The sequence below is a fragment of the Microcebus murinus genome, chromosome 8 (assembly GCF_040939455.1).
Source record: "Microcebus murinus isolate Inina chromosome 8, M.murinus_Inina_mat1.0, whole genome shotgun sequence".
NCBI classification, from domain to species: domain Eukaryota; kingdom Metazoa; phylum Chordata; class Mammalia; order Primates; family Cheirogaleidae; genus Microcebus; species Microcebus murinus.
In genome coordinates this window covers 10,283,585-10,310,677 of record NC_134111.1, presented here as the reverse complement: position 1 = coordinate 10,310,677, position 27,093 = coordinate 10,283,585, and the positions used below count along the sequence as shown (strand labels likewise).

The 27,093-nt window shown below is 38.6% G+C and overlaps 1 protein-coding gene and 1 pseudogene across 2 annotated transcripts in view; one reads left to right on the top strand and one right to left on the bottom strand.

Moving 5' to 3' along the window:
* Positions 1-27,093, top strand: part of EPB41L5 (erythrocyte membrane protein band 4.1 like 5) — a 115,121-nt gene that overhangs the window by 76,439 nt on the left and 11,589 nt on the right. For both annotated transcript variants that reach the window (XM_012749757.2, XM_012749755.2), the window contains exons 17-20: positions 9,963-10,126; positions 13,558-13,655; positions 16,954-17,082; positions 20,238-20,296. In XM_012749757.2, coding sequence (XP_012605211.1) covers positions 9,963-10,126; positions 13,558-13,655; positions 16,954-17,082; positions 20,238-20,296 — 450 coding nt within the window. The remainder of the gene's footprint in view (positions 1-9,962; positions 10,127-13,557; positions 13,656-16,953; positions 17,083-20,237; positions 20,297-27,093) is intronic.
* Positions 2,091-4,127, bottom strand: LOC105858372 (WW domain-binding protein 11 pseudogene; annotated as a pseudogene).

Below are 27,093 nucleotides of genomic sequence, written 5' to 3'. Positions count from 1 at the left end.
ATTATACTCCTGTGTAGTTTTCCAGATCTTTAGGAAATATCAAACTGTGTTCCTTTTATTGTTGATACACTGCTTCTCCCCCAGTTTGTGGATACTAAGACAGTTATGCTTTTGAACATTGTGCTGGGACAACTGTGCATCCGCACAGAAAAGAACGAAATTGGACCTCTATCGCACATCATATAAAAAATTAACTCCAGGCCGGGCGCGGTGGCTCACGCCTGTAATCCTAGCTCTCTGGGAGGCCGAGGCGGGCGGATTGCTCGAGGTCGGGAGTTCAAAACCAGCCTGAGCAAGAGCGAGACCCCGTCTCTACTATAAATAGAAAGAAACTAATTGGCCAACTAATATATATAGAAAAAATTAGCCGGGCATGGTGGCGCATGCCTGTAGTCCCAGCTACTTGGGAGGCTGAGACAGAAGGATCGCTTGAGCCCAGGAGTCTGAGGTTGCTGTGAGCTAGGCTGATGCCACGGCACTCACTCTAGCCTAGGCAACAAAGTGAGACACTGTCTCAAAAAAAAAAAAAAAAATTAACTCCAAATAGAACCTAAATTTAATAGTTATAAAAGTCTTAGAGGAAAACATAGGTGTAAATTCTTTTGACCTTGGACCAGGCAGTGTTTTTTTAGATACGTCACTAGAAGCACATGTGACAAAAGAAAAAATAAATTGGAATTTGTCAAATATTAAAACTTTTGTACTTCAAAGGATACCGTCAAGAAAGTAGAAGAACAGCCTGTGGAATGGGAGAGAAATATTTGTAACTGTTCATATTCTGTGGAGAGACTTATTTTTTTCCTAAGCTTTCCTTACTGTTATGTTTTAGATTGATGCAGTCTTTCCAAATAATGGCCATTTGCTCATCTATTTCACTACTTTCAAAGTGATTTTCCTCTCTTCCTCCTTTTTTTGTTTCTTATGAGTGAATGTGATTTTGGGTCCTTATCCTGTCAATATAGAAGTAAAACTTGTGTGTTTAATATATAGTGTTTTTTTCGTTTTTTTTTTTTTTTTTGACATAGAGTCTTGCTTACCCAGGCTAGAGTGTCATGTCAGCCTAGCTCACAGCACCCTCAAACTCCTGGGCTCAAGCAATCCTGCTGCCTCAGCCTCCTGAGTAGCTGGGACTACAGGCATGTGCCACCATGCCCAGCTAATTTTTTCTATATATATTAGTTGGCCAATTAATTTCTTTCTATTTATAGTAGAGATGGGGTCTCGCTCTTGCTCAGGCTGGTTTCGAACTCCTGACCTCGAGCGATCTGCCCGCCTCGGCCTCCCAGAGTGCTAGGATTACGGGCGTGAGCCACCATGTGCGGCCAATATGTAGTGTTTAATCCCTCATAAATGTCTTCTTTCTTGGAAACTTTATAGTCATTATCCCTTCTAATAATGTTTCTCTTTCATGATCTCTGTTTTTCCTTCTGGAAATTCTATTAAATATATGTTGCAGCTTTTAATCTATATCAGTCTCTTCCATGTTTACTATGTCTTTTTTTTTTTTTCTTGGTGTAGAAAATTTATTTTTTCCATGAAACACTCAAAGTTTAGGTCATTGGGAAATAATTTTAATCAAAGAATTGTACATTTTCTTCCCACATATCCTGCTTTGTATTAATAGGAAATGACATTGTGATCCATTTCACTATAAGTAAAATATTACAAAATATTTACAGGAAAATATTAAAAATAACTCGAACACAAAAGGCAAGATGAAATAAACTGGTTTTTCAGAAATCTCTACTCCAGTGCCCACAGCACACAAGAAGAGAGTCAAAACAAATATGGAACTCAGATCCCCCTGATCACAAATTTCCAAAGAACTGGAGGAGAATTGGGATGAAAATGGTGGCATGAAAGGGAATGGATGTTAGCAGCACAGCTTTAATAAGCAATCTATTCTGAATGAAATACTCTCTCTCTTAATGCAGTAAATTCTGAACAAGGCTAAACTTTAGGATATTCCTTGAACTGAAATTAGAAAATACCCTGACAGTGGAAGCAGTTCTTTCACCTTAGTTTAATAAAAGCATCTTTCTTCATGGGCCACTGTTATGAACAGAAGCCTGTTTTGGCATCAAAATCTATCACAGTAGTCCTTCCATCTCTTTCATGAAAGCTTCATACATATCATCCTTAGGTTTTACTGAGACAGGAACAGAAGGACCAGATTTGGAGGCTGCTTTGGCAAGAGGCACAGCAGAATCCTCTGACTTTCTTTGGAGAGCAGTGGTAGCCCCTTTATTTTCCCGACGGACTCTCAGTGCAGTGGGCACAAATCGAGTAATCTCTGCCTTGGGATTAGTGATCTGTGGCTTGGCACTGATGGTTGCTGTGGCTTTCTTCTCAATGGTGGCTGCACTTGTATCATCCGCCTTGGGTCGCTGAATCAAGTTGGGCAGGGCACTTAAAACCCCAGGGTTCGGCAAGGGAGCTGGTGGGAAAAGCCCAGGGGGGGGCAGGTCCAAGTGGAGGCACCAAAGTTGGGCGCATCATGCCGGGATGGGGTGGAGGGATACCTGGAGGTGCAGGGGGAGGTAGCCTTGGTGGAGGTCCCCGAGGAGGAGGACCAGGAGGCAGACCTGGAGGTGGACCTGGGGGAGGGCCATGGGGTTGGCCTGGTGGTGGTTCCGGAGGTAAAAGTCGAGGTAAAGGCCCTCGGAGTCCTGGCGTTCCAGGTGGCCTCAGGAATGGAGGAGCTCCTGGAGGTGGTCCAGGAGGCCGTAAAGGTGGAGCAGGTGGTGGTCCAAGAGGAGGTGGTCCTGGCATGGGAGGTGCTTGTATCTGAGAAGGAGGAACAGACTGTGGGGGAGTCTGCTGCTGTGAAGAAGCAGTTAGATGTGCCATCAGAATGAGCTTCCTCTTTATGCTGTTTTTGTGATTGCTTTTCTGCATCAGAGTCATCAGAATCATCTTCATCATCATCCTCTGAAAATTCCTCTACTTCCCGTCCCTCCTCAGGGATTTCCTGAGCAGCCATGCGAAGCATCATCGCTTGAAGAGGAGTCAGCTCCTTCATGTTCTTTTTCTTCCTTGATTTTCCAGGCATATCTGCAAATCGTACACTTAGACCTGACTTTTTTCTTCATTGTTGTCTCTTTCATTATCATCACGATGTACAAATTCATCCCCCTCACTTTCTCCATCTGATCTGTCAGTGTCACTGTCATCATGCTTATCTTGATCCATGTCCTCAGGATAGCCGTCATCTTCACTGGTGCTGGAAACATCATCGTCGTGACCCCGCTGAGCAAGTTCAGGACTATATAACATGTCTTCATCTCGCCTACGAGAAAGAAGATCTAGAGCAAAGCCCACTTTACGGCCATACATCTGCAAAACTTGAGGAGGAGGTGGACCGGGGGAGGGCCAGGAGGTTTTCTGCCTGGGGTCAAATGTGGAACACCATGTCCAAGAAGAGGAAGGATAGAAACAGCCCCAGTTGGAGGTCCATAGGCTGAGGTTTTCTTAAGGATGGAGGGTGGCTGGGCACCAGGAAGTGGAATGTCCTGGATCAAAATGTTGGATGGAGCATGTGGCATATCTGCCAAAGGAATACTCTCCACTTCCACATGCTGAGCATTCTTGACAGCATCAAAATACTGGCTAAGTTAGCCCTTTTCTGTTCATATTCTACTTCTAGCTTTCTCAGTTCTTTGTAAATATCTGGATTCTCTTTTTCATAGAGTCGTAGAATACATTCAAAGGTTTCACGCAGCTTTTTACGCTTGTCTTTCAGTACTTTCTTATTTAACTGTGGCTGTTGCACTGGGTTAAATTCCATTTCATCCAATTTCCCCATGTCCCAGATAATCTGTTTGGGATCCTTCATCTTCAAAACTGCAGCTTGTACCATCATGTGCTGTTTTTTGTTCTTTAATTCTCTTTTCCGGGCTTCCTTTCGAGCTTGGTCTGTAGGATTCATAAATTTTCCACTCTTGGTGGATGATGTAGATCTCCGTCCCATGTTGACAATCTGTGTGGTTTACTTGTTCATTAAAAGAAAACAAAAAACACTTCTGCTGGGCTCCCAGAGCTGTGAGAAGCAGGGAGGGGACGACTCCCAGCCTCTTTTACTTTTTTTTAGGGCCTTCAAGTCAGCCTCTCGGTCAACCAACAAGCCACCGCCATCTTCTTTACTATGTCTTTATTACCTTTTTCTTCTAATTTTTATCTTTGAATTCAATAATTTTTTGTCTGGTATTACTACATACCTTTTTTGAATATTTAATGACTCATTTAATTTCTCATTTCTCAGAATCTACTGTTCCCGTTTCACAACCTCCTTTCCTGTCTTGTTGATGCTGTATATTATCTCTTAGCACATTCAATATACTTATTTTGAATTCCTTTTTAGATTGAATTATCCTTTCTACTTCCTTAGCTATAAATGTTCCTGTTTCTTGGGTATGTTGGTTGTCTGTCTTAGCATCTGATTTGTGTGTGTGTGTGTGTGTGTGTGTGTGTGTGTGTGTGTGTGTGTGTGTGTCAGAGTCTCCGTCTGTCACCCTGGCTAGAGTGCAGTGGCATTATCATTGCTCGCTGCGATCTTAAACTCCTGGGCTCAAGTGATCCTCCTGCCTTGGCTTCCCAAAGTGCCAGGATTATAGGCATGAGCCATCACCACACTTTGCCACCATCAGATTTCTTTATGTGCTTTGTAATTTTTTGTTTGTGAATTCAAATTGCCTTGTTTTAAACAGGTTTGTTTTCTTTCCTTCTTATCATGTTCATTCTTACCTATTTTAAAATTTCCCCAGACTCACTTTTTCTCAGCTTTGAAGAGGTTTTATACTAGGATCTTTCAGAGAAATTGCCTCCAGTCATTGGGCCTAGGATATAGTGATCTGGTGTTTGTTTCTTTTTTTTTTTTTTTTTTTTTGAGATGAGGTCTCACTATGTCACCTAGGACTGCAGGGGCAGGATCATAGCTCACTTCAGCCTCTGAACTCCTGGGCTTAAGTGATCCTCTCACCTCAGCTTCCCAAAGTGCTGGGATTATAAGCATGAGCCACTGTGCATAGCTTTGTTGCACAATATTTCTGATTTTTCATTGCAGACAAGTACTTTCTTTTGAAAGTCTGGACTTGGAAATAGAGCTTTTTCAGCTTCTGTTCTTGTCTAGAAGAGATACAGTCCCCTGGTTTGAAGTAGTGAATGTGACTCTTGTTCACTGCCTCACATGAAGTGTTTTGGGTCTCATTTGCCCCAGGGGGCTGCATTTTTTATTCCAGTACCTATTTTCACTCTCAGCACCTTGAGTGCCCCCTGGCTTGAGCCCCAGTTCATTCCTGGGAGTTCATCACTATTTTGGGAAAGGGCTGAATGTTCTACTTTATTTTTCTTTTAATTACTGTATTCATCCATACAAGGCCAATTTTTCTTCCCCCTTCCTGGCTCATCATTTGTAGATATAAGAATCATATTATTTTTAATCATTGAAACATTTTAAGTTACAGAAAATTCAGTTCTTATATCCAATTTAAAGATTTCTCCCCCCCACCCCCTCAAAACCTATAATGGAGAATGAAGGTGGTGGTGGTTCATTCTTTTAATCTTTATTTTCTCCCCTTATTCTCATGGTACTTTCAGGGATGAAGAAGAAGGAAGAGGAAAGGGGACAAACACTTGGGTGATTCTGCTGTAATTTAGCAATGTGGCATATGTGGAAAGGCTAGGTTTTTTGTGCTTCACATCAGTGCATTTTCTCAGAGGCCCTCATTAAACCTATTGCTTCCCCAGCATAGGCAATATACTTATTTTTCACCTCTTCCAACTTATTTCTTCTCTCTCCTCATTTCTGGCTCAGTTTCTGGCCATAAGTATACTTTTACTACTTGGGTCATTTGACCTTGGCACTTTTTGGAGTTCATTGAATGGGCTTAAAGTTGCATTTACACTTGGCTGAAGGGAAGCACATACATCCTTTTTTTTTCCCTCCCAACTTTTTATTTTGGAAAACTTAAAAAAGTTGAAAGAATGGTAGATGAATAGCCATCTGCCTTTCCTCTAGATTCACCAATTATTAATATTTTACCATACTTGCATTTATCTTAATTTCTTGGCTGAACTGAGAATCATAATACGACAATAGTATTTCATTCCTAAATGCCTTTGCATGAATCTCCAAAAATCACAGATTCTTTTATATGATACATTTATCACCTCAGGAAATTTAACATTGATATAATACTGTAATATATAGCTCATATTCCAATTTTCCCAAATTTTTAAATAACTGCCCTCTTTTTCCTCCTGACTGAAGATTCAGTCAAAATTTCAATTCATTTTTCGTATTTCTTTGATCATGAACAGTTCCCAGCCTTTTTTACTTTCATCACAATGTTGACCAGTTTTTGAGACAGAGTGTCACTCTGTTGCACTGGGTAGAGTGCAGTGGCATCATCATAGCTCACTGCAACCTCCAGCTCCTGGGCTCAAGTGTCCTCTTCCCTCAGTCTCCTGAGTAGCTGGGACTACAGATGCGTGTCACAATGCCCAACTAATTTTTCTATTAGGTCATTAAATATGAAACATATGATTTTAAAATCAGAAGTTTAGGCTGGGTGTGGTGGCTCACACCTGCAATCCTAGCACTCTGGGAAGCCGAGGCTGGCAGATCGTTTGTGCTCAGGAGTTCGAGACTAGCCTGAGCAAGAGTGAGACACACCCCCCCCCCCCCCCCGGTCTCTACAAAAAAAAGATAAAATCAGAAGTTTAGTATATCTCAAACAAGTATCCACCTAAACTATCCACACAGTTTTGCCATCTTAATGGTAGCTTGTTTATGCCAGCAGCAAAGAAGCCTGGAGAGCAAGTGGCAGTGAAATTGAGAAAGGCGTTTTTGCACAGCTTGTTCAGAATTGAATATTTTTCCTTGCAAAATGTGGTCCAAGGCTGGAAGAAGTGGTAGTCAATTGGTGCAAGGTCTGGTGAATACAGTGGATGACAGAAAGTTTCCAAGTGCAGCTGCTACAATTTGAGCAGTATTGTTTGTGTGACATGTAGTCACAACATGAGCATTGTCTTGCAAGAGGATTGGCTGGTCTTTATTGAACAGTCTTGGCTGCTTAATCATGAGAATCCTCATCATTTTGTCCAGTTGTTTGCAGTAGACATCTGCTGTAATTGACCAGGTTTCATGAACCTGTAGGAGATAATACCAGCGCTGGACCACCAAACAGACACCATTAGCTTTTGTTGATGAATGTTCAGTTTTGGACTGTGTTTTGACATTTCATCTTTATCCAGCCATTGTGTTGAACATGTGTGTGATTGTCAAAAAGAATCCATTTTTTGTCACACGTAACAATACATCGTAGAAACTATTTGCCTTTATGTCATGACAGCAAAGAAAGGCAAGCTTCAAAGATGATTTCTCTTCTGATGCTGATTTAATTCATGCGATACCCATCTATCCAGCTTCTTTACCTTGCCAATTTGTTTTAAATGGTCCAACACCAATTTGTTTTAAATGGTCCAATATTGTTGGAATAGTAACGTCAAACCTTTTAATTCACAAGTAGGTTAAGATGGATTCACTTCCACTACAGCTCTCAGCTCATCTTTATCCACCTTGGTCTCAGGTCGCCCACATGGCTCATTATCAAGATGAAAATCCCCAGAATAGAACTTCTGAAACCATCAATGTATTGTGTGTTCATTAGTCACATCCTCCCCAAAGACTTCGTTGATATTTTGAACTGTCTGCACTGCACTGGTTCCACAACAGAACTCATATTTGAAAATAACTCAAATTTTTGACTTATCTGTGGTTTTACAAAAATGCTCTAAAAAATATGTAAAGCTCCTGGGCTTAAGCAATCCTGCCTCAGCTTTCCTGAGTAGCTAGGACTATAGGTGCAAGCTACCACGGCTGCTTAATTTTCTGTTTTTTGGTAGAGATGGGGGGTCTCAGTCTTTTTCAGTCTGGTCTTGAACACCTGGCCTCAAGGAGTCCTCCCAACTTGGCCTCCCAAAATGCTAGGATTACAGTTATAAGCCAACACGCCTGGCCAGGCGTTAATTCTTTTAAATATTTGATAGGATTTACCAGAGAAGTCATCTGGGCCTGAGGTCCTTATGGTCAAATTTTTAATTATTCAATTTATGTGTCTATTCATATTTTGTATTTCTTCTGGAGTGAGGTGTGGCAGTTTATGTGTTTCAAGAAATTATTCATATCATCTAAGTTGAATTTGTTGGCATAAAGTCTGGTGTAGTTTTCTTTACATTTTTTGTGTTTGGGGTTAGCTGAGATTCTTACATACATGGGTTTTTAGTTCTCATCAAATTTGGAGAATTTTGAACCATTATTTTTTCAAATATTTGTTCTGTCCCACCCCCACTTTGGGATTCCAGTTAGTATTAGACTGCTTAAAGTTGTCCTAGAGCTAAATGATATTCTTCTTTCTTTCTCTCTCTCTCTGATTCTTTTAGTGGTTGTTTTTTTTTTTTTGTTTTGTTTTGTTTTTTTTGAGGGGTAGTTTTTATTGCTATGCCTTCAAGTTAAGTATTTTTTCTGTTTAATCTGCTTTCAATCTCATCTAATATGGTTTCCATCTTAATACTGTAGTTTTCATCTCTGTAAGTTTGATTTGGGTCTTTTTTATGTCTTCTGTGTCTCTAACTTTTAGAACATATGGAATACACTTATAACTTTTAATGTTTTTCTCTGCTAATTGTCAGTTGTGGGTCAGTTTTAGTTGATTGATTTTTCTCTTTAGTATGGGTTATCTTTTTCTGCCTCTTTCCATTCTTGGTAATCTTTGAATGGATGTCTGATATTGTGAATTTTACTTTGGGTACTAGATACTTTTGTCTTCTCTAAATCTTCTTGAGCTTTGTTTGTTGATGCAGACAGGTTACTTGGAAACAGTTTGATCCTTTTACTTCTTGTTTTTGTGATTTGGTAGGTGGGTCTGTTGCAGTGCTCAGTTTGGGTTAATTTTTCTCCACTACTGAGGCAGGGTCTTCCTGAATTCTCAATGTCCTGTGAATTAGGGGTTTTATAGTTAGTCTGTGGAAACAGGCACTGTGGCCCAGTATTAATGTCACTCATTTCCTCTAATCTATTCAGGTAGTTCTTTTCCAAGCCTTGGGGAGTTTTCTCACACACATGCTCTCATCAGTACTGAGTACTTTAGAGGGACCCTCTGCATACCTCCAGGACTCTTTGCGCTGTTCTCTCTTCTCTGGCGTTCTGTCCTATGACCTCTAGCTGCCTTCGTGTCCCTGGACTGTCAGCCCATCTTCTCAGCTAAGGGAGTCTTCCACGCTCTGCCTCATTCCCCCCACCACTGTGGCCTAGAAATTCTCTGAAGGCAATTGTAGGGCTCACCGCATTTGTTTTCCAAATCCCAGAATCACTGTATTTTGTTGCCAGATAATCTAGTGTCTTGAAAATAGCTTATTTTTACTCCTTAGGTTATTTCAGGCGGGAGGCTAAACCAGTCCTTTTTACTCCATTTTGGCTGGGAGAAGAAGTCTGCCCAGCCTAAGAAGGATTTTAAGAGATGAATAAAGTCAGTTGAGATACAAACTCTTTCATGAATTTTTTCCCAACAAAGATTTTTGTTAGTACAGTTGTCTCTCTGTATCTGTGAGAGGTTGATTCCAGGATGCTCCTTAGATACGAGAATCCTTGGATGCTGAAGTCCATTATATGAAATGATGTAGTATTTGGGTGTGACCTATACACGTTCTCCTTCATACTCTAAATCATCTCTGGATTACTTACACTACCTAATACAGTGTAAATTCTATGTATATAGTGGTAAGAGTATTTTTTATTTGTATTTTTATCATTGTATTGTTATTTTTAGTTCTTTCAAATATTTTCAATCTGCAGTCGGTTGAATACATGGATGTAGAACCCATGGATATGGAGGACAAAGTATAATTTAAGTTTTTTCATGATAAATTTGTTGGTCTAAATAAATTTTCTGTTACCTCTACAGCTTGCCTTTGAATATTGATTTGCTAGATAGCCCAGACTTATTGGAAAGAACCATTGGTGATGTAATTGGAGCATCTGACACTCTGGAAGCATCCCAAGCACTAGATGAAATTAATGTAGCCACCAGGCAAACTGGTGTAGAGGAACCTGAAGTTGAATATGAGAGTAAGTAAATGTTCTGTAATATATCAATGGCACCTTTTTATTTTATCTTCCTTTGAAATGAGATATTTAAGTCAGTTTCTCCAAGAATATTTTATGTAATAGTTGAACTTTTAAAGTCTAAATAACTTTAAAGAACTTTTAAAGTCTAACTTTAATTTAGACTTGTTATGCCTGCTTACCCTTTTTTGACTTAAGAGAACTTTGAAATATTTAAGATAGCATAATTGAGGCTATTAAACATGTACCATTTATAAATCGTTAGACATTTAAGAGTTTTCAAACTTGGTTTTTATTTTCTTTTTTTTTTGAGACAAGAGTCTCGCTTTGTTGTCCAGGCCAGAGTGAGTGCCGTGGCGTCAGCCTAGCTCACAGCAACCTCAAACTCCTGGGCTCGAGTGATCCTTCTGCCTCAGCCTCCCGAGTAGCTGGGACTACAGGCATGCGCCACCATGCCCGGCTAATTTTTTATATATATATCAGTTGGCCAATTAATTTCTTTCGATTTATAGTAGAGACGGGGTCTCGCTCTTGCTCAGGCTGGTTTTGAACTCCTGACCTTGAGCAATCCGCCCGCCTCGGCCTCCCAAGAGCTAGGATTACAGGCGTGAGCCACAGCGCCCGGCCTGGTTTTTATTTTCTTGAGCGCAAATTAAAAAGAATAGAAGTTTCCTTAAAGATTTTCTAGGGCACAGGGTTGAATGAATGTTTTGTTATTGCATAGGCCCACAAAAAGAAATAATGCAGAAACAATGCTGTTTTTTCAAAAAAATCTTTTCAAAGATTAAAGACAGAAGTAAATTGCTCATTGAAAATGTCTATATGTGAGTTTGGTTTGATATTAAAGTATAACCTGTTTATAAACAGAAGTTTCCTATTGATTCTTGGGGTAATGCATGTTCATTTTAAAGCAGCTTGTATTTATGTGGCTCTTGCCAATTTTGATTTCTGTCACAGGCTAAAATTAGACACCATCTTTAAACAACTCATAGAAAAATTGCCAGTGAGTACACTGTTGTCTCTGAAGAGCATAGAATACAGCAGTGGTATTTAGTAATTTAGAAATAAGAATTGTTAGTGAGAAGTCACACACTGCTTCTGTTTAATAGAACATGCTAAAGTTCAACTGGTAAGTGGTGTTAAAAATTCATTCTCTTGTTCCCTGAGCAACCACTACAAACAAATGTTCAGGTACATCATGATTGTTTTTATTGACATCTAACATGTTTAAATTGTGCTTGTTAGTGTAAGGTCAGGGAAACAAGAATTAACTTTAACTTATTATGTTGATAATTTCAGAATAATATTCTAATCTGATTTCTTTAAAGAGCAGTTGTGAAGTTATTAGATTAAGAAAACATTCTCCATTGTTATTTCTCATGTACTTTCTCTGCAATAATTGCTTTTGGTTAGTCCAGTTTTGACAGCCCTGCCCTGGATTCTACCTCTTGTTAGAAATGCTTGCTCTTTGTCACTAAAAAGATGTAAGACATAGCAAACCAAAGCCTTCAAGATTCGGTTCAGCAAGATAGCTTAATGCAAAGTATTTCTAGGGTTAAAATAAAAATAGTCTCTTTTATAGAGATGGCAATATTGATTTCATTTGCATTCCATTTTGTGTCTATTATATGAATTCAGATAGTTTAATTTCTTCAGTGTTGTAATAGTATTGTATCAGCAAACACTTACTGAGTTCATACTTTTCAGCAGATTCTATTAGGTTAGGGTAACACGGTAGTGCAGATGCCTAGAGAAGAAAAGATCAAATGAGACATAACTCTCCAAATATTTGAAAGTCTCATATATCAAAGACTTTATTTTAATTGCACTTTATTGGTGAATCTTGGATGAGCAATTTGCAAGTATAAGAAAGTAGATTTTGCATCAGTATAAGGAAGAATTTAACAGTTTCTGCCATATAATAGACATAGATACCTAAGAGTTAGTGAGCTCTTCTTCAATACAGAAGGTATTCAAGCAGACTTTGAATGCTTTTGAGGTTGTGGCAAAAGAAATTTTTGAATAGTGTGAATTTCATGAATATGATTTAGTTGCTCAAAGTCACTCAGAATAAGTAGACATTTTTATGTTAACTGTTACTGTCTCAATCTTGTTATCCAGTTTATTCTGTATTTTATTTTGGTTGTAATGTCAGTATCCTGATGGACATAGGTAAGTATTAATAGTTACAAATAGTAACTTTTTTTTTCTTTTTTTTTTTTTCTCGCAAGAGTGTCTCTGCAGAATACAAATAGTAACTTTTTAAAACAGCTTATCCTATGTCTCAGATAGGATGTTCCCCAGACAAACAGAAGTAGCAGAAGCTTTATTTCCGCTAAAAAAAAAAAAAGTACTAATTTATCAGCATTTGTGGTGTCAACATCATATGTTAAAATTCTGTATCAAGTAATTTGAAGCGTAAGAAAACCAGGAGATGGCAACTAAGTAAATGAGATGACCAGTGTTGAATTAGTTATTCTCAACTTTGATTGTACATTAAAATCCCCTGGAGAATTTTAAATACTATCAGTGCGAGAATCCTATTTCCAGAGATTCTGATATAATTATTCTAGGGTAAGCCCAGGGAATGAGTATTTCTTGAAAGTTCCCCTTCTGATTTTAATGTGCAGACAGGGAGAGAATCCACTAGGTTAATTGATGAGCACTTTTAGAAGATTCCTTTGACCCAGAGGACATCATTTCAGAGTTTCCTTCTTCTGATTGTTGAGAAATTATTAGTCATTCAACAACTTTTTTGTCAAATAAGTATAAAAATTTTAACTCATACCAAATTAATACCTGCAAAATAAGATTATTTCAGGATGATGACTTTAGAGTTCATTTAAAGATGAATTATGGTTAATGTATTATTATCTTTTCAATGGTTAGGGGACTTTATAATGTATTTTGCAGCTAGGAAGAACATTATGGAGACAAAATGATTGTTTTGCATCACACCTGATTGTACCAATATATAGTATGTTGTCTCAGTGAATGAATAAATACAGCTCCTTCATCAGTTTGCTCCATATTAATTTAAGGTAGTGTATAGTAAGGGCCAAGGAATGAAGATGGCAAAGTATTGAGGTTCGACGTGAGCTTGTGTTGTGGTTATGGAAGAAAGGAATAATGTCACAAGTGTTCTCTGCTTTTCAAGTCTCTTGCTGGGTAAACCTTCTTAACCACACATGCTGTTGAGATTCTATATCCAGTTGCTTTTTAGGAGCACTGCAGATAAAGGGCAGTGTGCCTACTTAGGATTAACTCTTACTCAAATTAATGGACAGGTGCCTGGTTATGGAAAGAAAATGTATTTTGCGTTTATGTGGATTATTAGTTTTAATTGATGAAAACTGGTATTGAGAAAATGAAACTATCCTCATACAACTATGACAGCTCAGTGGACTGAGGGGCTATTTTGCCATTTTTTTCAGCATTGAAAGATGCCTCAGAGAAGCTCAAACAGCTTGAGATGGAGAACAGTTCTTTGCTGTCCCCTCGATCCAACATCGATGTTAACGTCAACAGCCAGGTATTCAGATTTCCCTGTGAACACCTATCATACATCTCCAGAGCTCCCAGAAATCTCTTTTTTCCAAAGACAATACTTTCTCTTTTCATTTGCTGGGAAATCTATCTGTGCTGTGCTCTCATAAATCTGTTTTCTCATTTAAAAAAATGGAATTTGTGGATGTTTAGGAGGGAAGGGGGAAATTTACACAGCAACATTTAGAATTGTAAATCCTTTCATCATTAAAAAAAAAGTCAAAAGTGTGATGGCTGTTAAACCTTTTATTTTGATTCAGCCTGTCCAGTTGAAGGACTTGCAGAAAGCCTTTGAAATTATAGAAGGATTTGCTTAAAAGAGAGCTGCTTCGTAGTGTAAACAGGAAGAGAATAGAATTTCAGATGCTTCAACTTCCTCTTTCATTCTTTTCTCCATTCTCTCCCCTTTGAATTTTTGGGGATGCATATCAATTAAGCTTCAATTAATTATTTGACTATAATTTAAAAAATGTTTCTTATTTCTATATTAAATAACTTACAGGGATAACTAAATTGAGATAGAAGTTTTATAATTAATCATATTAGCTACCAGATGTCCTTACTAAATAGAAGAGTGAATTTTAGATAACGATCTGGAGATACCCATTTTTCCTATATTCAGATCACTGATAACAAGGCCAAGTTAAATTTTGTTTTGTTTTGGTTTTAAAAAGGAAAGGGAAACCTCTGACTCTCAGTGTTTTTTCATCTTCGGATAACTGACTGGAATTTCTTTAGAGACCAGTACAGGGCAGAGAGTGATTTTTCTTCTTGCATTATCATTATTAAAACTGTCCAGGATCAGAGTCTCCCCCCCACCCTTTCTAATGTTTTTTCTCAGAAATATCTTTTAGAACGTGATTAAATTTCAGAATGGATTTCCACTTTCTTGACCCTTCAGTATGCTATTACATTTGTCTGTTTTCACAGCATCAGTTTGTTTCACTCTTTGTAAGGTAAGAGAATGCAGGATCAGAAACAAAAGAATACATTGAGAATTTTAGATGAAAGCTTTAGATGATTAATAATTAATTTGACAAAAATTTAGTAAGAGGACTAGAATGACCCTGAAGAAGCATTGAAGCCAGGTGACTCCTGAGTGTAGGGAGAGGAGGGGGTATTGTCGGCTATGTTAGGAGTTCATGGAAATCTATTGAACAACTGCTTGTTTCTTGTATAAATTTCCTTGCATATCTTGTTATAATGCAACTCTGCCTCTGAGGCAGATAATCTGTGAAATTGGTTTTGAAGTCTTGAAAAGATGAGGAGTTGTGGGTTTAGGGTAGCAAAGGGAGCAGTAAAGGAGTACATGAATTGAAGGACAGTGCGCCATTAAGGAGCATTTGGGGGATCACATAGCTAGGAAACCAATACTGGGGTTTGAGGACCACAGCTTTCGGGAAATGACACTGCTTTTTAACAGATGAACTGCCAAACTAGAAAATAATTTTTTTCCATTGGGCCACAGTGTTTTAGGAAAAATAGAATAAAAACTTAGAAAACAAAACGATCCTTTCTAATTTAATGAAAAATGAAATGTATTAACTTTTTTATTCATTTAATCCGCATTTTTAGAATTAATTTGTCAATATTAATTATAACAATAAGAACATCAACAAGTAAGATTTGCAGGGTTTTGCCCAGGTTTTGCTTCATGAGGCCCTGGCCTCAAAACTAGTGTGAGTTAAATACAACTCACGTGGCAATTAATGTGTTAAAACTACATAATTGTAAATATCTTCCCTTTTTTCATCAACACATTAACAGACAGTAATAAAATGCATGAATGTGTAATCAATGTGTTCACTCATGCCCCTATTAGACACACTTATATTATTGCTAATTTTCAAGTCATAATCAGTGATGCGATAAACAGATAAATAAATATTTGTAATTGTCTTTGATTATTTCTCTGAGGTGTTGAATTCTTTTTTTTTTTTTTTTTTTTTTGGCAGAGTCTCACTCTGTTGCCCCCGGCTAGAGTGCCATGGCGTTAGCCTGGCTCACAGCAACCTCAAACTCCTGGGCTCAAGTAATCCTACAGCCTCAGCCTCCCAAGTAGCTGGGACTATAGGCATGCACCACCATGCCCGGCTAATTTTTTCTATGTAATTTTAGTTGGCCAATTAATTTCTTTATATTTTTAGTAGAGATGTGGTCTCGCTCTTGCTCAGTCTGGTTTCAAACTCCTGACCTTGAGTGATCCGCCTGCCTTAGCCTCCCAGAGTGCTAGGATTACAGGCGTGAGCCACTGCGCCCGGCCATAACTATTGATTATTAATGAGTATAGTATCTTCTTTTTTTTTTTTTTTTTTTTCCGCTAACTACAGTGAAAATGAATATATAGTATCTTTTAAAGTAAAATGTCAGTTGTATATCATCTAAATTTATTTCTTAATCTGCTGCCTTCCATTTTTTTCTTTTTCATAGTAGCTAATATTGTTTTAATTATGATCTTCATTGACTGGATTTGTGTATTATTCTTTTTCATATGTCTGTGTCTGAGGGTGACCTTTTTGTGGCTGTTACATATAATCTCAGGCACAAATATCTTGTTGGTGATAGCTCCAGAGTTAACATGAAATATTAATTAGTAGGGAACTCTAGAAATCATTTCCTGTCTTTTTTTTTTTCCTGTCTTTAAGCAACTAAATAACTAAATATATCATCTGGGACAAATGCCACACACAGAGAATGTGCAACATTTGCTGTGATTAATTTCAGCTGGATTTTAGGTTGGACCCTGGAGAGGCTAATCCCTGTAATTCTGGAGCTATCCATAGGTAAATGATCATAGGAGTTAATTATGCCTGGAATAGGCTATGGCTGTTTAAGACATGATTTTCTGGCCGGGCGCGGTGGCTCACGCCTGTAATCCTAGCACTCTAGGAGGCTGAGGAGGGCGGATTGCTCGAGCTCAGGAGTTCAAAACCAGCCTGAGCAAGAGCGAGATCACATCTCTACTATAAATAGAAAGAAATTAATTGGCCAACTAATATATATAGAAAAAATTAGCCGGGCATGGTGGCGCATGCCTGTAGTCCCAGCTACTTGGGAGGCTGAGGCAGTAGGATCGCTTGAGCCCAGGAGTTTGAGGTTGCTGTGAGCTAGGCTGATGCCACAGCACTCACTCTAGCCTGGGCAACAAAGTGAGACTCTGTCTCAAAAAAAAAAAAAAAGACATGATTTTCTGGTTTTCTGAATGTGAACTTTCATCATTCTCTTTCCTATTTCTGTATAACTACTGTCTATCAGAGAGATTACAGTGTATTTTTAATATTTAGGAGGAGGTGGTAAAGTTGACTGAAAAATGTCTTAATAATGCCATTGAGAGCCCAGGATTGAATGCCATGAGAGTCCCTCCTGACTTCAAGAGTAACATTTTGAAGGCTCAAGTAGAAGCAGTACATAAGGTAAGCTGCCTTTAATAGAGATAGCTCTGGTAAAGTGAAAACAGTGTGGGACTTAGCAAGTGATTAGAGGGTAGGACCTGTAGTACCAAGACACAAACTCAGGATGGGAAATGCCTTCCTCAACTCTAAATTCTAATCAGGCTAGATTAAGAGGGGGCAGTCATGGAGTAAAAAGTTAGAGTAAAGATGCCTTGGGGTATAGAAGCCAAAAAAAAGAAACACAAACAAATTTCTGTAAAAGTGAGTCTTGCCACTCTTATGGCCAGAAAACCTAGTGATTGTTTGGGTTTCTTTTGACAGTGTGTCTGTGATTGTAGGTTTTTCTTTATCCATCTACTATTCCCCCTACCCGTCTACCCTCGGTTTGGGGAAATGTTGATGTTATTAGCAACAGGAGTGAGAAACGAGGCGGAAAGTTGGCTGGGACTTGGTGAAGGATGTGGGTAGAGACCAACCTCCTTGAGGGCTATCTATGGCAGCTCTGCTCTAAAAAATCAGCTTTTCCTTGGTTCTCCTTAACTTTCATACTTATTCTTCATTTTAAAACCAGGACAGCAGTCTACCTCAGCAAATCAGGTTGTCAACTAGGATTTCAAAATCTCTTGTTGAGAAGATACACTTTGTCCATCCTATCCCCACATATAAATCTTCAATAGACCTGAGTGGACTTTAGGAATATTGTTCATGTGTTTTATCTACCATCTCCCACTATATAAACATAAAACATAATATTTACATGTAAAAATAAATATAGAATATGACAGTATTGGCTCTAGAATGCCATTTCTGTTCTATCACCTACTAGCTTTGTGACTTGGGGCAAATTAATTTTTCTGAGCCTCAGTTCAATTATGTTTAAAACAGGATAATGGTTGTACCTACTTTAAGATGGATTGTAAAGATGAAATAAGATAATAAATGTAAAGGACATTGAATAGTGCCTGGCACACAATAAGCGTTTAAAAAACATTGACCCTCAGGCCGGGCGCTGTGGCTCACGCCTGTAATCCTAGCTCTTGGGAGGCCGAGGCGGGCGGATTGCTCAAGGTCAGGAGTTCAAAAACCAGCCTGAGCAAGAGCGAGACCCCATCTCTACTATAAACAGAAAGAAATTAATTGGCCAACTGATATATATATAAAAAAAAAAAAATTAGCCGGGCATGGTGGCGCATGCCTGTAGTCCCAGCTACTCGGGAGGCTGAGGCAGAAGGATCACTTGAGCCCAGGAGTTTGAGGTTGCTGTGAGCTAGGCTGACGCCATGGCACTCACTCTAGCCTGGACAACAAAGTGAGACTCTGTCTCAAAAAAAAAAAAAAAAACATTGACCCTCAAAAGCTGTAGTAGCAGTAGTAGTAACAGTTGCTATCATTTGCTGTGGTGTGAATATTTGTGTCCCCCCAAAATTTGTATGTTGAAACCTAAACTCCAGTGCAATGGTATTAACAGGTGAGGCCTTTGGGAGATGGTTAGATCATGAGGGCAGAGCCCTCATGAATATTAGTGCTTTTATAAAAGAGCCCCAAGGGAACTTGTTTGCTTCTTCCACCATGTGAGGATGCATCAAGTGGGCACCATCCATGAGGAAAGGCCCCTCACCAGACACTTCATCTGCCAGTACCTTGATCTTAGACTTCCCAGCCTCCAGAACTGTAAGAAATAAATATTTATTATGTATGGGCTACCCAGTTTATGGTATTTTGTGATAGCAGACTGCATGGACTAAGACATCATTACCTTACGTTTCAGTTATACCTTTGAATCCTTCTTGACTCAGAATAGAGAAATAACATGAATAGCCCTAAATTAAAGGGATTTGATTTTATAACATGAAAACTTCCACATGAAGAAAAATCCAGACTAGATGCCTTCATTGTTGAAATCTACCACACATTTAAGGAAGAAGTAGTAACAGTTCTACACAAACTCTTTATGCCAATACTAAAACCAGAAAAAAAAATTATAAGAAAAGAAACTATAGACCAATACTCCTCTTGAATATAGACATAAAAGTCCTTAACAAAATATAATCAAATCATACTCAGTTTACAAATAAAATTGTACATCATGACAAAGTAGGATTTATCTTGGGAAAAATGTTGGGTTGTCATTCAAAACCTAGTATAGTTCACCATGTTAAAAAATAAATAAAATTGTCTCAATTCATATAGAAAAGGCATTTTTCAAAGTTCAACACTTATTCATGATAAAAGCTCTCAATATACTAGGAATATAATGGAACTTCTTCAGCCTGATAAAGGGCATCTATGAACAAAACCTGCAGCTAACATCATACTTCATGGTGAAAAGGCTGTCCACTGAAATAGCTAAAATTAAAGCCTGACCATCATGTTGGTGATGATGGAGCTCCTGCAGTGACATGCATTGCCAGTAAAAATATAAAATAACATAAGCACTTTAGAAAAGAGTTTGGCAATGCATTAAACAAACGCTTACTATCTGACCCAGAAATTACACTCTTAGATATTTGCCCAGGAGAAATCAAAAACTTAGGTTCACATAGGTATTAGTATAGGGATTTTCCTAGCAGCTTTATTTATAATAGCTAAAAACTGAAAACAACCCAAATGTCCATCAACAGGTAAACAGATAAACGGATATTGTGGTGTATCGATACAGTAGAATGCTACTAATCAACTGAAAAGGAATGAATTAGTGATATATTCAACAACATGGGCAAATCTTGAAAACATCCTGCTCCTTTAAAGAACAAGACACAAAAATAGGTTTTATGTGACTCCAATTTTATGAAACTATATAAAGTATAGATCATTATTCACCTTAAGGAAGGATTTTTGATGGGATTATATGGGGAGCCTCAAGGGAATATTTGGGGGGGGGGGCGGTAGTGAAAATGTTATATATGTTGATTTTGTACCTGTGTATAGTTTTAAAAATACATCAAACTATACATTTTTTTAAATGGTACATTATTGAGAACTGTCTAGTAAGAATTATGAATTTGTTTACCAAACATATTGAAATTGAGTCTTGGATTATTAATTTAAGTATGGGATAGGATTGCATATACTAGATGTACTACTGGTATTTCCATGGATAAGATAATGTAGATTTTCTTATTACTTTAGTACCCTTAACAAAGATTTAATGTTGTTCTGTGATTTCCTTTTCTCAGATTACGAGAGAAAATTTAAGTCATAAAAATGCCAGTGTTCAGGATGCTGCCACAAACAGGTACAGTTCTTAATTAAATTGATGTTCTTGTCTACTACCTTTTTAGGTCTTTTTTTCCTCTTCCTCAAATCTACGGTCTTGCAGGTGTTCCCCCCAACCTCCAACCCTCCACCCCAATGACAAGTTCTCATTCTGTTGCCCAGGCTGGAGGGTGGTGATGTAATCATAGCTCACTGCAGTCTCCATCTCCTGCACTCAAACGATTCTCCTGCCTCCGCCTCCCAGTAGCTCGGACTATAGGTGCATGCTACCACCCACACCAGCTAATTTTTTGTAGAGTTGGGGGTCTCACTGTGTTGCCCAGGCTGGTCTTTGAACCCTTGGGCTCAAGTGATCCCCCTAACTTGGCCTCCCAAAGTGCTGGGATTATAGGTGTGAACCACCAATAATGGCAAAGTTATTACTCATGTTCTTTATTTTTCTGTATATGGTTTTGAATTACTGGATAGTATCCTTTTCTTTCAGCTTGAAGGACCCCCTTTGACATTTTATGTAGAGGGTATCTACTTGCAACTCTTTCAATGCTTTTGTTTATCTGAGAATGTCTTAATTTCTCCTTCAAATTATTCTTGAAGAATAATTTTCTGGATGTAGAATTCTTAATTGACAGGGTGTTTTTTTTTTTTCTTTTGGTACTTTTAAATATGTCATCCCACTGCCTTCTGGTCTCCATAGTTTCTGATGAAAAATTGGCTGTTATCTGTGAGGATCCCTTATACATGATAAATAACTTCTCTCTTGAAACTTTCAAGAGTCTCTCTTTGTTTTTGTCTTTCAATAGTTTAATTAATATGTGTTCTGTGGATCTCTTTGAGCTTATCCTGTGGAGTTCATTGAGTTTCTTGGATGTGTAGATTCATGTCTTTCATCAGATTTGTTGAGTTTTCAGCTGTTATTTATTCAAACAGTCTTTCTGCCCCTTTCTATCTCTACCGAGGACTCCCATAATGCATACATATATTTTTTTTTTTTTTTTTTGAGACAGAGTCTCACTTTGTTGCCCAGGCTAGAGTGAGTGCCATGGCGTCAGCCTAGCTCACAGCAACCTCAAACTCCTGGGCTCAAGCGATCCTCCTGCCTCAGCCTCCCGAGTAGCTGGGACTACAGGCATGCGCCACCATGCCCGGCTAATTTTTTCTATATATATTAGTTGGCCAATTAATTTCTTTCTATTTATAGTAGAGACGGGGTCTCACTCTTGCTAAGGCTGGTTTCGAACTCCTAACCTTGAGCAATCCGCCCGCCTCGGCCTCCCAGAGTGCTAGGATTACAGGCGTGAGCCACCGCGCCCGGCCTGCATACATATATTGATATGCTTGATTATGTCCCACAAGTTTCTCAGGCTTTGTTCATTTTTTTCCATATTTTTTCTTTCTGCTCCTGTTCCTGAATAATCTCAATTGATATATCTTTAAATTAACTGATTCTTCTGCCTGCTTGAATCTGCTATTGAAATCCTCTAGTGAATTTTTAATTTAAAAAATGAAAGAAGGGCCGGACGCGGTGGCTCACGCCTGTAACCCTAGCTCTCTGGGAGGCCGAGGCGGGCGGATTGCTCGAGGTCAGGAGTTCGAAACCAGCCTGAGCAAGAGCGAGACCCCGTCTCTACTATAAAGAGAAAGAAATTAATTGGCCAACTAATATATACAAAAAAAAAAAATTAGCCGGGCATAGTGGCGAATGCCTGTAGTCCCAGCTACTTGGGAGGCTGAGGCAGGAGGATTGCTTGAGCCAGGAGTTTGAGGTTGCTGTGAGCTAGGCTGACGCCACGGCACTCACTCTAGCCTGGGCAACAAAGCGAGACTCTGTCTCAAAAAAAAAAAAAAAAAATGAAAGAAGTTATTACAGTTACTATACTTTTCAGCTTCAAAATTTTTATTTTATTCCTTTTTATAATTTGTCTTACTTATTAATATTCTGTATTTATTGACACATTGTTCTCTTGGTTCCCTTTAGTTCTTTGTCCATGGTTTCCTTTAGCTTTTTGAGAATGTTTAGGACAGTTGACTTAAAGTCTTTGTCTAAGTACAGTCTTTGCTTTCTCAGGGATAGTTTCTGTTAATTTCTCTTTTTCCTGTGCCTGAGCCATACTTTCTTGTTTCTTTGCATGCCACTTAATTTGAAAAGTGGTCATTTTGATTTTATGATGTAATTCTGGAAATCGGATTCTTCCTCTCCCTAGGATTTCTTGTTGCTTGTTGTGGGACTGTAGTTACGTGTTTATATAGTAACTTTTTGAAACCATTTTGTCATGTGTGGTCCCTAATGTCTCTGTTCCTTTAACTCAGTGCTCAGCCAGTAGTTTGACAGAGACTTCTGGAGATGGGGGTGGGAGGGAGTAAAAGAAAACATAGAAAAACTTTCTAGGTCTTTGCAGATTGACTATGTTAGGGTATTACTTCAATGCTAAACCAGGCAGCTTGTACTTAGACCTTATCCTATGTTTCCTGCTTGTAGTTGATCACCAAGATCAGCTAGCAGAGAGTGCTTGTGCTCTCCTCCAGTCTGTTCTGTGTAGAGTCCTGCCCTTGGCACCTGCTTGGCTTTCTAAACCTCCCTCACCCTCACACTGATGCCCGCAAATATCTTACTTTCCCTCTTTTCCTCCCAGGGTTTTGGCATATTTATTGCTTTCCCCACTGTTACTTTTTGTCCCTGTCAGCTAGTGGCTTATTCATTTACTTTTCAATGTTTTCAAGGAATAACATACCTCAGAGAATTCTGAGTTAGGCAAATCAAAGTCAAGTCCCTGTGTCTGTCCTTTAGGGAATTCACAGAGAGATCAAAACAGAATAACACAGTTGCTTGGGAACGGGTACTAACACCAGGAATGTGAGCTGCTGCCTTCAAAACCACTGCCCTAGGGAGCAAGGTAGGGTGGGAGTAAGTTAGAGCACCACAAAGCTCTCCTACTATGTTTCATTGGCCTCCGGTGAAGCATTTATTGGTTGCTGTAAACCTTTGACTATCTTCCAGAGATCTGATAAGGTTGATTCTTACCACTTTGTCAGGATTTTTGGTGTTTCTCAGGAGGGAGGTTGCTACCCTACCATTTTAGCTGACTTCATTTGCTGCTCTCTCATGCACAATTTTTTTTTTTATTTCAGCATATTATGGAGGTACAAATGTTTAGGTTATGTGTGTTGCCTTTCCCCTTACCCCCCAGAGTCAGAGCTTCAATTGTGTCCATCCCCCAGATGGTACACATCACACTCATTATGTATGTATATACCCATCCCCTCCTCCTCCCCCCCCCCGCCCATCTGCCAGATAAATGTTATTCCTATATGTCCACTTAGGTATTGATCAGTTAATACCAATTTGCTGGTGAGTACATGTGGTGCTTAGTTTTCCATTCTTGGGATACTTCACTTAGAATGGATTCCAGATCTATCCATGAAAATACAAGAGGTGCTATATCACCATTGTTTCTTATAATACTCCATGGTATACATATACCACATTTTATTAATCCACTCATGTATTGATATGGGCACTTGGGTTGTTTCCACATCTTTGCAATTGTGAATTGTCATGCACAATTTTTTTTTTTTTTTTTTTTTTTTTGAGACAGAGTCTCACTTTGTTGCCCAGGCTAGAGTGAGTGCCATGGCGTCAGCCTAGCTCACAGCAACCTCAAACTCCTGGGCTCAAGCAATCCTGCTGCCTCAGCCTCCCAAGTAGCTGGGACTACAGGCATTCGCCACCATGCCCGGCTAATTTTTTGTATATATATTTTTAGTTGGCCAATTAATTTCTTTCTCTTTATAGTAGAGACGGGGTCTCGCTCTTGCTCAGGCTGGTTTCGAACTCCTGACCTCGAGCAATCCGCCCGCCTCGGCCTCCCAGAGAGCTAGGATTACAGGCGTGAGCCACCGCGCCCGGCCCACAATTTTTAAAGTCAGGTTGCTCACATATATTGTCGGCCCTCTGTCCATGGCTTCTGCATCCATGGATTCAACCATGGACCAAAAATATTTGGAAACAAATGCACAAGATTCCAAAAAGCAAAACTTGAACTTGTCACCCACTAAGTAACACATTGAATCCACATGCATGAATGGATATGTAGGTATTGTATTAGATGTTATAAGTAATGTAGAGATAATTTAAAGTATATGGGACAACATTCTTCTGGTTTGAATATAAAATAAATAAAGTATATGGGAGGATATGCTTGGGTTACATGCGAATATTACACCATTTTACATCCCTGGTAAGGGAGTTGAGCATCTGTGGATTTGGGTATCTGATGGAGGTCCTGGAACCAATCGCCCAGATACTGAGGGACAACTGTAACTTAAATCAGTAAAATTTGCCTTTTTTAAAATGCAGTTCTGTGAGTTTTGACAAAGGTTTAGAAGAGTTTCGTGATTCCCCAAATTTCCATCATTTTCTTGACCCTCACTCTGATGTTACCCCCAGATAAACACTGTTCTATTTTTGGATAAGCACTATTCGTTAGTTTTGCCTCTTCCAGCATATATTGTATGTATGGTATCATAGTTATGTAACTTTTTAAAATATTTATTTATTTTTTATTTTTAGAGATAGAGTCTCCTTCTATTGCCCAGGATTGAGTGCAGGGTCCTGATCATATCTTACTATATAACTCCTGAGTTCAAGTGATCTTCCTGCCTCAGCCTCCCAAGTAGCTGGGACTATAGATGTGCACCTCCACACCTAATTTAAAAAAAAAAATGTTTTAGAGACAGGGTCTTGCTATGTTGCCCAGACTGGTCTCGAACTCCTGGCCTCAAATGAACCTTCTAATCTGCCTCTCAAAGTGCTGGAATTACAGACACGAGCCACCTTGCCTAGCCATATGTAGTTTTTGAGTCTGGCTTCTTTCACCTGAAATAATCCATTTGAGATTCATTCTTGTATTTATCTGTAGCTCATTCTTTTTTGTTGAGTAGTATTCCATTGTATGGATGTACTACAGCTTGTTTACCCATTCACCAGTTGAAAAACATTTGGATTTTTTCCAGTTTTCGGTGATTATGATAAAAAACCCTGTCAGCGTTCTTACAAGTTTTTATGTGGACATAAATTTTCATATCTCTGTATCTCTTGGGTAAATATCTAGGAGTGGGATTTCAGAGTCATAGATAAGTGTATGTTTAACTTTATAAAGAACTAACTGTGTGAATGTTTTTAATACTTTTAAGGTATATGTTTGTATCCATAAACAATATAGTATTTTGCATGTTTTTCAATTCTGTATCAGTAGTAACATGTATTTCTTTCTTGAACTTTTTGTGGTTTTTACATATCTGAATTTCTAAAAATTATCCTTGTTTCCTTCATTTCAGCTGCTATTGCATGTCACAATTTATTCATTCTTTTATTAATGGACAAATATTTGTTCCAAGCTAACTTTGTGTATATTCCTCCTTATATACCCATGTTGGTTGTTTGTTGATTGGGGCGTTGAGTAGAATGCTGGGTGATGACACATGCTTTGCAGAATGGATGAGAAGATTCTCATCTGTTGCTTTCCATGTTTTTCAGCAATGTAAACTGGATAAGATTAAATCTTTTTTTGAAGGATTGGGATAATTCATTCTAAAACATACTGCACTACTTTTAATGCTCACTCTTCTATATCTACTTCTTTCCTCTGAGCTGTTTCTTCTTTCGGAAACACTAAGCTATTCTTTTTCCTCTCTAGTAACTTTTAGATTTCAGTACTGATTCTTAATGGTTTGCATTGTCATTATATCTGAATATAGGTTTATTTTTATTCTTATTAGTATTCAAGTTGGGCTTTCAATCTGAATACCTATGCCTTTTTTCAGTTCTGGAAAATCATAAGGCATTATCTTTCTGAATATTCAGTATCCATTGGTCGGAACATCTTAATCACTTCTCTTTGTCTCATAACTGTTCTTATTTTTCATCTCTTTGCTTCTGTTTACCTCAGTGTTATGAATGCAAACAATACTAGCTTCCACTTCACTAATTATGTCACTTTTCCAATCTAGGGTTTTTTGTCCATCTTCTCTTAGGATTGATCAGTAACTGCTAGGTCACTTGTACACTTCTCAGTGATACTGGGGAGGGCTGAAATTTCCTGCTGGATGTGATATCTTGGTGGATGATAGTCTTTTGGCTATGGATTTTCCCCCTGATGTTGAAGCCATCTGCAGGACTGCCCCTATTCTCATTACTCCTGTCTGCAGTTAGACATCGTTGTCACTACAGCCAGGCTTACAGATGCTGTGGCATCTTCTCACCTGGCTAGTCCTGTTGCAGTATCTGGGACACCATGGATATTGCTTCTGCCTTCTGCAGTAGAGCTCTCTAGCCTGTGTCCTTAGATGGTCGCTGCTCCTGATGGTTTCCTGACTATTCTCCCATGTCTTAGGTATTCTGTATAATTTCTGATCCACTGAGCTTTCTTGTTCATGTATTGTATAACAGCTTTAAAAATATATGTATCTGTTGATCTGTTTTGTCTGTCTTTCCATCATTTATATAATCTCTCTGGATTTGATTCTCTTGGGGAGGACTGCAACAATTAATCTGTCCATAATCTTGAAACCTTCCTCTTCTGTGTCTCTTTCAGGATTTCCTTAAAGTTTCTGAACTACCACTGACACTCTATAATGGTTTTTAGATGTTATGAATTTTTTGTTTTGTTAAAGATAAATCTTTTCTGTCACTTTAGTAAGATTGTAGGAGGGAAGCAAGGTAGTCTACTATTTTGATGCATCTAGAAATGAGTTTGATGTGGATTTGAAAGCTTTTCTCTGTGGGTGAAAAGGGGTTTCACAAAGGCACTTGAGTGCAGC